Source organism: Mus pahari, chromosome 21 (assembly GCF_900095145.1).
Source record: "Mus pahari chromosome 21, PAHARI_EIJ_v1.1, whole genome shotgun sequence".
NCBI lineage: Eukaryota > Metazoa > Chordata > Mammalia > Rodentia > Muridae > Mus > Mus pahari.
In genome coordinates, this window is record NC_034610.1 from 22,097,755 (window position 1) to 22,106,709 (window position 8,955).

At 57.7% G+C, this 8,955-nt stretch overlaps 1 protein-coding gene across 1 annotated transcript in view; it reads left to right on the forward strand.

Annotated features, from left to right (window-relative positions):
• Itpr3 (inositol 1,4,5-trisphosphate receptor type 3) overlaps positions 1–8,955 on the forward strand; it is a 64,208-nt gene that overhangs the window by 39,383 nt on the left and 15,870 nt on the right. Inside the window, exons 19-29 of the mRNA XM_021221506.2 lie at positions 646–897; positions 985–1,129; positions 1,627–1,768; positions 2,203–2,402; positions 4,275–4,404; positions 4,756–4,813; positions 5,972–6,137; positions 6,996–7,160; positions 7,237–7,311; positions 7,715–7,840; positions 8,706–8,828. Of these exons, the coding sequence (XP_021077165.1) occupies positions 646–897; positions 985–1,129; positions 1,627–1,768; positions 2,203–2,402; positions 4,275–4,404; positions 4,756–4,813; positions 5,972–6,137; positions 6,996–7,160; positions 7,237–7,311; positions 7,715–7,840; positions 8,706–8,828 (1,582 nt within the window). The remainder of the gene's footprint in view (positions 1–645; positions 898–984; positions 1,130–1,626; positions 1,769–2,202; positions 2,403–4,274; positions 4,405–4,755; positions 4,814–5,971; positions 6,138–6,995; positions 7,161–7,236; positions 7,312–7,714; positions 7,841–8,705; positions 8,829–8,955) is intronic.

An 8,955-nucleotide genomic window follows, 5' to 3' on the forward strand; every position in this document is an offset into this window, starting at 1 on the left:
AACTCAGAAATCCACCTGCCTCTGCCTCCCGAGTGCTGGGAAGGAAGGACTGTACCCCCACTGCTCCAGCTTATTTGATTTTGAGACAGCATCTCACTTTTTTAGCCCAGGCTTGTCTTGAACTCAAGGTGATCCCCCTGCCTCATCCTTTCAAGGGCTGGGATTATAGGTGTGCGTGACATGAGCTGTACAGAAGGCTCTTGCTAAGCACAAGCTGTGTTCTGGGAATCTCTCGCACCTCACAGCCACCCTGGGACGTAGGTCACACTGTCCCCTGCAAAGCCGGGGACCCAGTACGGAGTGGAAGAGCTTGCCTGGTGTTTCAGGGCTAAGCTACTGTTCCTTACCCAGAGTGGCCTGGCTCCAGGACCCTGATGGGTAACCCTGAGGTGTGCGGAGGAGGGACAGGCATGATGTCACCCACAGAGAAGCCTCCGGTATCGCTCTCATCTGAGCCTCACGCCTTTCACCGGCCGGCTCTTCCCTCTCTCCCAGCTACCAGCTTCCTGTAAGGACCTGTCTCAGCCCAGCCAGAAAAATATCTGCCCTCCTTTACCAGGAGGGGCCACATCCTCTCAGTGAAGCGTTGGTCCTCACCGGGGCCACGCCCATTACCTGCTGCCTCTGACCCAGTGCTATCTGCAGGTACCAGTTGAAGCTGTTTGCCCGCATGTGCCTGGACCGCCAGTACCTGGCCATCGATGAGATCTCCAAGCAGCTGGGCGTCGAACTGCTTTTTCTGTGCATGGCTGACGAGATGCTGCCCTTTGACCTCCGCGCCTCATTCTGCCATCTGATGCTACATGTGCATGTGGACCGCGACCCTCAGGAGCTAGTGACCCCTGTCAAGTTTGCCCGCCTCTGGACGGAGATTCCCACGGCCATCACCATAAAAGAGTGAGTCTGGAGGTTGGGAGGCTAGTCAGGGCGGGGCGGGGCAGGGCAGAGCACAGGGACCCTCACGCCCCCTGCTTCCATCTTTAGCTATGATTCCAATCTCAACGCGTCGCGAGATGACAAGAAAAACAAGTTTGCTAGTACCATGGAGTTCGTGGAAGATTACCTCAACAACGTGGTCAGCGAGGCCGTGCCCTTTGCCAACGATGAGAAAAACATTCTCACCTTTGAGGTGGGTCCTGGGGGGGGGGGGAGTGGGGGCGTGGTCCTGCCCTCCCTGCCTCCCCACCGGACCCTGTCGGTCAGGGATGGATTGTAGGATCCATGATCCCCCTTTTCTGGTGCCTTCAGCGCAGTTATTCTTCAGGTAGCTGAGGTCTCCCCCAGTGGACAGTTTCCCCCGGTTCAGTGCTTGGCTGAATCCACTGAACCCATCAACCTGGGTCCTGCCTTCATCCTGGTTTTCTCTGCCCTATTTGGACCCCAACAGAGCCACAGTCTCCCCCTGAACAATCACGACCTTAAAAACTCGGGCCCCACCAAGTACACCACAAAGCCGCAACTCTATGTGTTGGTCCCGACCCCGCAAAAAAAAAAAAAAAAACAAGCGTGGCGCGCGTGCGCGTCATTCTCACACATCCCACTACCAGCTTCAGTCATCTCCACAGCCACGCCTCTGCGTAGGTCAGCCCCACCCACTCACCTCCCTTGGCCCCACCCCCTCTGCAGGTGGTGAGCCTGGCACACAATCTCATCTACTTCGGGTTCTACAGCTTCAGCGAGCTGCTGAGGCTCACACGCACGCTACTGGGCATCATAGACTGCATCCAGGCACCGGCAGCCATGCTGCAGGCCTACGAGGAGCCTGGTGGTGAGGCGTGGCCCCTCCTCAGTCCCCTCCAACCTGGTAGCTCAGGGGCTTGGCTTAAAGGATAGGGGCTGTCAGGGTCTAGCCCTCCTTGACACCCAAAAAGTCATGCTCTTCCAAATCGAGCTGGGGTCTGGCCCCTGAGATTTCAGCATTGCTGGCACAGGGTCCCCTCCATCCCTTACTCAGCTTCTCACAGATTCTGGAGGCCCTGCCCACAGAGCATGCGCTCATCTCTCCACATTCCCTGCCCGCTTTGCCTTTGGTCCGTTGTTTTCCCAGTCTTCGTGTCCCTCTACCCCGTACCCCCACCCCCACCCCCTGCAAGCCTGCCTGGGTTAGCCCTGTCCCTTCTCAGCAATTGCCTCACAGTGGTCAGAGATTGGGAACCCCTGCCCACTGCCATCTCCCAGTGACTCCACTTCTGTGACCCACAGGCAAGAATGTGCGGAGGTCCATCCAGGGGGTGGGGCACATGATGTCCACCATGGTGCTGAGCCGCAAGCAGTCTGTATTTGGTGCCTCCAGCCTGCCTGCTGGAGTGGGTGTCCCCGAGCAGCTGGACAGAAGCAAATTTGAGGACAATGAACACACCGTGGTGATGGAGACCAAGCTGAAGATCCTGGAGATCCTGCAGGTGCTGGGCAGGTGGGTGGGAGGTCCTGGGATTGGGGTCAGAGTCACAGCTGGAGATTCTGCAGGTGTTGGGCAGGTCTATGGGAGGTCCTGGGACTGGGGTCAGAGTCACAGCTGGAGATGCTGCAGGTGCTGAGCAGGTGGGTGGGAGGTCCTGGGACTGGGGTCAGAGTCACAGCTGGAGATGCTGCAGGTGCTGAGCAGGTGGGTGGGAGGTATGGGGCAGGAGAGGTTCACGGGGTCACAGCTGGAGATCCTGGAGATGCTACAGGTGCTGGACAGGTGACTGGGTGGTCCTGGGACTAAGTTCACAGAGTCACAGCTGGAGATTCTAGAGATCTTGCAGGTGCTGGGCAGGTGGGTGGGAGGTCCTGGGATTGAGGAGTCACAGGGTCACAGCTGGAGATCCTGGAGATGCTGCAGGTGCTGGGCAGGTGGATGGGAGGTCCTGGGACTGGGGTCACAGAGTCACAGCTGGAGATTCTGCAGGTGCTGAGCAGGTGGGTGGGAGGTATGGGGCAGGGGAGGTTCACAAGGTCACAGCTAGAGATCCTGGAGATGCTACAGGTGCTGGACAGGTGACTGGGAGGTCCTGGGGCTGGGGTCACAGAGTCACAGCTGGAGATCCTGGAGATGCTACANAGGTGACTGGGAGGTCCTGGGGCTGGGGTCACAGAGTCACAGCTGGAGATCCTGGAGATGCTACAGGTGCTGGACAGGTGACTGGGAGGTCCTGGTCCTGGGGCTGGGGTCACAGGGTCACAGCTGGAGATTCTGCAGACACAGGGCAGGTGGGTGGGAGGCCCAGGGTTGGGGTTCTCAGGGTCACAGCTGAAGATCCTAGAGATCCTACAGGTGCTGGTTAGGTGGGTGGGAGGTCCTGGGTGGGGATTCTCAGGGTCACAGCTGAAGATCCTGGAGATCCTGCAGGTGCTGATCAGCTGGGTGGGAGGTTCCAGGGCCAGGGTCACAGGGTCACAGCTGGAGATTCTGCAGACACAGGGAAGGTGGGTGGGAGGCCCAGGGTGGGGGTTCTCAGGGTCACAGCTGAAGATCTTGGAGATCCTGCAGGTGCTGGGCAGGTGGGTGGGAGGTTCTGGGGCAGGGGTCACAGGGTCACAGCTGAAGATTCTGGAGATCCTGCAGGTTCTGGGCAGGTGGCTGGGAGGTCTGGGGTTGGGGTTCTCATGGTCACAGCTGGAGATCCTGGAGATGCTGCAGGTGTTGGACAGGTGGGTGGGAGGTCCCGAGGCAGGCGTCACAAGGTCACAGGGCTTTGCCAGGTTCTCTAGCCCAGCCTTCATGGTTCTTGGACCAGCACCACTGACACTCCTTGGGGGAGGAGAGCCCTACACAGACATGCTGCTTCCTGGAGAGGGATTAGTGGGGGAGGGGGAGCCCTGAAGAGGGATGTGGTCCTGTAACCAGAGGGCACGAGGGTGACAGAGTTACCACGGGGAAGTCAGAGGTGAGACTTCTGTCCTGTGAAGATAGAGGTTAGTTGCGGGTGTCCCTAAACCCTGGCGCTAGCACCTCAGTTTTCCCTCCTGGAGGGGCTGTCGGCAGGGTAGCTGTAAGGGCAGGTTGGCCTGCTGACCTGGGAAGTCTGTGCATTTCCTTTTCCTGTCTAGCCTGGGTGTGTTGGAGGGAGATGGGCAGCCACGGATGCGGGGCTCACTGCCTATGCTGAGAGGAGCACCAGTCACTGTCACTGGGCCAGGAGCTGGGGGAGAGAGGACTGACTGTTCTGTTCCAATGCCTTGGAGCATCCTGAGTGGCTGGGTGCTAGAGCCTATTTGGGGGTTCCTTCACCAACTCGGAGCAGCAGGGCTCCTGATGGAGACTGGTCTTCACATCACCTCTGTTTGTCTAGTTCATCCTGAACGTACGCCTAGACTACCGCATCTCCTACCTGTTGTCGGTCTTCAAGAAGGAGTTTGTGGAGGTGTTTCCCATGCAGGACAGTGGGGCAGACGGCACGGCACCCGCCTTTGATTCCTCCAGTGAGCCTTGACCCCTAGCATCTCCTACTGCCACCGATCCACTGCCCTAACTTGTCCTTTCCATGCCCAAAAGGCATGTCTGTTGTCTCCCTGGTCACCACCACAAGGAGCAGGGTGGGGACCCTTCCTAAACGGGGAATGGGGTCCATAGGGAAGCCAGGGCTGGGGTAAACTCACATCCCACCAGGAGCTGGCCAGGGCCAGGCTTCCTGAGCTGCTGAGCTGCCCTGCTCTAAGCCTGGAGGCTCTGTGTCCTCACAAAGGCGGGGCAGGTGAGGGCTGGCTGGGGCGTCCTCTGCTTGGGTCTCTGGTTACCCCACCTCTCTGTCTGTCACTCTTGCTTCCCCACAGCTGCCACCATGAATCTGGACCGCATCGGAGAGCAGGCAGAGGCCATGTTTGGAGTAGGGTGAGGCCGGGGTTGGGGGCAGGCTGTCAACATAAGGCTCATACCCAGTCTTTGGACAACCTGAGTTTCCTAAGGCCGAAGGCCAGCCGTGCCCTCCATTGTGTCACCCGGAAGCCCCTCACCAAGTGCATGCACTGGCCCTCCCTGTCTTGCCCAGCCCTCATGGAATAGAATAAATTTAGATGCAATTTCTTCTGCCCCACCTTCGTGCAGGGCAGCTGTGCCTCTGTGCTCAGCAGAGCTGGGGCAGCTGACCTGGCAACTGTTCCTCTGTCTCACAGCAGAAGAGATGGAGGAGGAGGGAATGTAGTATGGCGTCCCTCCCCCACCAGCCCTCTGTGCCCGAGTAGAATCTTCTCTGCCATGGAGTGTCCAGCCTTCCTGGGTGTCTAGCACACCCAGGGGGTCTCTCTTCAGAACCCCATTGTGAATTTATGACATTGGGCCGGTGGGGATATAGGTTAGTTGGCGGCAGACTGCTTATCTAGCATTCATGAGTCCTGGGTTCGATTCCTCAGAGCCTCAGAAGCCACCCGCCACGCCCAACGCTCAGGAGGTGGAGGTAGAAAGGTCAGAGTTCAAGGGCACCTGTCACTTACCGCATTGAGAGTTTGAGGCCGATTTGGGCTACATGAGATATTGTCTCAAGAATAAGCCAGAACAGAAGTACTGAATAGATCCCGTAAGACAAAGCCCACAAACTCACAAGGGAAACAGTGCCTTGAAATAGCTATCAAACCCCTGAAGAAAATAAATCGGAAGTAACCTGCTACAAATGGGGCTCTTTATTAGCACGTTAGATGGCAGCTGCAGGGTGGGTGTAATTAGCACCCGACTCCAGCTAGTGGCAAACATAAATGGTGTTTCACAATTTCCACTGACAAGCTTGAGCTGGTGTGAATGCATCTGGTTTTTACTGGTGACAGCCCTCAGGCTCTGTGGTATCCCCTCACTGAAGGAGCAAGTGTCTCCTTATCCCTCAGTGTTGGGGGGCCCCACATGAAGGGGTCCTGCATCAGGGGCTTGGTGGCTGAGGGCTGTCTGGGGCAGTGGTTCTCTGCACAGTGGGACCCTGGGTGCAGTTCTGCCGCGATGGTGGCGGAGGAGGCATGCCCTCCCTCATTCATGGCTCTCGCTTGTGCCCACCTGTGCTGGCAGGAAGACCAGCAGCATGCTAGAGGTGGACGATGAAGGTGGCCGCATGTTCCTGCGAGTGCTGCTGCACCTCACCATGCACGACTACCCATCTCTTGTCTCTGGTGCACTGCAGCTGCTCTTCAAACACTTCAGCCAGCGCCAGGAAGCCATGCACACTTTCAAGCAGGTGAGAGGGGCCCACGGCCTTGGGCCTGCTTGGAGCCCCGGGGACACAGGGATCTAGTCTCTCACAGCTTGACAGGGACGTTGGGCCTCACTTAGGCCCTCCTGGTTGGGGTGGGGGGCAGAGCAGGGATCTAGACTCTGCCGCCTTTGCCACCCTCCTGGCCTGAGTCATTTCTTGCCCTGTGGACAATGCTTGAGAGTGGTCAGCTATGTGCGACCTTTGCTCACGTTCCAGACCAGGTCTGGCCTACAGGCTGACTCACTGGTGTCTTCACGGTGGCACCCTGTCTCCTTGACAGCTTCCTGTGAGGTGCCTGATAATCAGGGCTGGTATTTAGCAAGTGCCCACGATGTGCTGGTTCTTGGCACCAGCTTGCATTGGTTCCCCAGAATTCCCCCAGCTCCCTCAGTATGTGACACCACTCACAGCCCCCTGTGAGAGGAGGACATGAGGCCTAGGCAGTGAGAGGGAGGAGGGGGAGGAGGAAGGGGAGGAAGATAGAAGAAGGAGAGGGGAGGAGGGGGAGGAGAAGGAGGCACTACATGTAGGCCCTACTCCTTAGAGTTCAGGTCGCTCCTTCCCTCAGAGTCCAGTGTCCCTCCCATGCTTTCCCTGCCTGTTTGGCATCTGAGTGGACCAATCAGGCGGCAGAGTGCGCCATGAGTCTGAGACTGCAGCTGGGTTATGTTAGCTCAGGGCTGGTGTGCAGGGAGGGCTTCCTGGAGGAAGGGGCAGTAAATATTGAGTGGCATTGGGTGGGGGTGGGGGTTATGGTCCAGGGAGAGCACTGCTGGTCCCTGAATGTCTACAGATCTGGGGCTGTGCACCCCCTTGAGCCCATACGCCCTCCGTGCACAGGTCCAGTTGCTGATCTCAGCCCAGGATGTGGAGAACTACAAGGTGATCAAGTCAGAACTGGACCGACTGCGGACGATGGTGGAGAAGTCAGAGCTGTGGGTGGACAAGAAAGGCAGCGTCAAGGGCGAGGAGGTCGAGGCGGGCGCCACTAAGGATAAGAAGGAGGTAAGCCGGCTTCTGGGAGCCAAACGGGGTGTCCCAATTGAGGGTGCGTGGATGACACTGTCTTCTGTGTCCTCAGAGGCCCTCTGACGAGGAGGGATTTCTGCAGCCACACGGGGAGAAGAGCAGCGAGAACTACCAGATTGTGAAAGGCGTGAGTGGCAGGGGGTGAGGGGTGTCCTGCGGGTGGGGGGTGTCCTGCGGGTGGAGGGTGTCCTGCGGGTGAGGGGTGTCCTGCATGAGTGACAGGGGTGAGGAGTGTCCTGAGGCTGGCTTAGACCTGACTCAGTTGGGGCTCCCACTGGCCAGGCATCTCCCAAACAGCCCCACTGAGGCCCCGGCAGAGTTATTTTAAAGCTGAAGGGGTTTAATGAGATTCCACTTTATGGGCGGGATGGGACTTTAGTCCCTCGCTGATTTGCCCAGGGACAGCCTGATTCAGCAGCCATCCCTTTCCCCTCTATGGTCCCAGTGGGATAAGGGTGTGGCTGATAGGGTAGGGGAGAGATGGGGAGGGGACCCTGAGTAGGGTCCCATCCGCGCTCTCTCCCCTGCAGATCCTGGAGAGGTTGAACAAGATGTGTGGGGTGGGGGAGCAGATGAGGAAGAAGCAACAGAGGTTGCTGAAGAACATGGATGCCCACAAGGTCATGCTGGACCTGCTGCAGATCCCTTATGACAAGGTGACCACGTCATCTGCACCCACCTCCTCTTTTGAGTCTACCTCGTTGCACCCCAATCTTTGACGCCCCCCCCTTTGCTCGGATTGATTCGGATTTGTTGTAATTCTCTCTGTGTGTCTCTCTCACGGTGATGCTGGGCATGGAACCCAGAGCCCTGCTTACACAAAGCAAGCATTCTTTGCCTGAGCCACATGGCCTCAGCCTCCTTAACCAGGACCCTAGCCTCCTCTCCCTCTTCTGGGCTAACCTTGCCTGTTAGCTCCATCTGGACCTGAGGTTCTTAACCTGTGGGTCATGACCTTATGTACCCCAAGGTCATCAGAAGACACAGATATTAAGGTTCACAGCCGGCTAAACTGCAGTTAGGAGGTGGCGGTGAAGTCGCTACAGCACGAGGAACTGTATTCCAGGGTTGAAGCATTGGGGGGAAAAAAATCCAGATTCTGACCTTTGACCCCGAGCTCCTTATCCCAGGGGGTCCATGACACCTTGTCCTTTGTCCCCTAGATCCCCTCCCTCTCTGTTCAGCCTCTCAACCTTTGACCCTAAGCCCCTCACCTCCGCTGACCTTTTTTCTTTTTTTTGAGTATTTGTGTCTGTCTGCACATGCGCAGAGTTCAGAAGCGGGTGTCAGACTGGAGAGAATTTATAGGAGGTGCTCGAGAGCCTCCTGCTCTGTTATGGGTGGACCCCAGGTCCTGGGCAGGGCTGCATGTGCTCTTAACTTCTGAGTGTGGCTTCAAACGCTTAGATGATTTTTTAATTAACGTGTGTGTGTGTGTGTGTGTGTGTGTGTGTGTGCCTGTGTGTGTGTGTACCAGGCCTCTCCCTCCCTGCTGGCCCATTGACCTCTCTCTGCACACAGGGGGACAACAAGATGCTGGAGATCCTGCGCTACACACACCAGTTCCTACAGAAGTTCTGTGCTGGGAACCCTGGCAACCAGGCCCTTCTGCACAAGCACTTGCAGCTCTTCCTCACGCCTGGGGTGAGGCGCACTGGGCAGGATTCCTAGTGTCCCTCTCTGATGCCCCTCCCCTCTCAGATGCCCCTCCGCTCTCTGATGCCCCGCCCTCTCTCTGATGCCCCTCCCCTCTCTGATGCCCCGCCCTCTC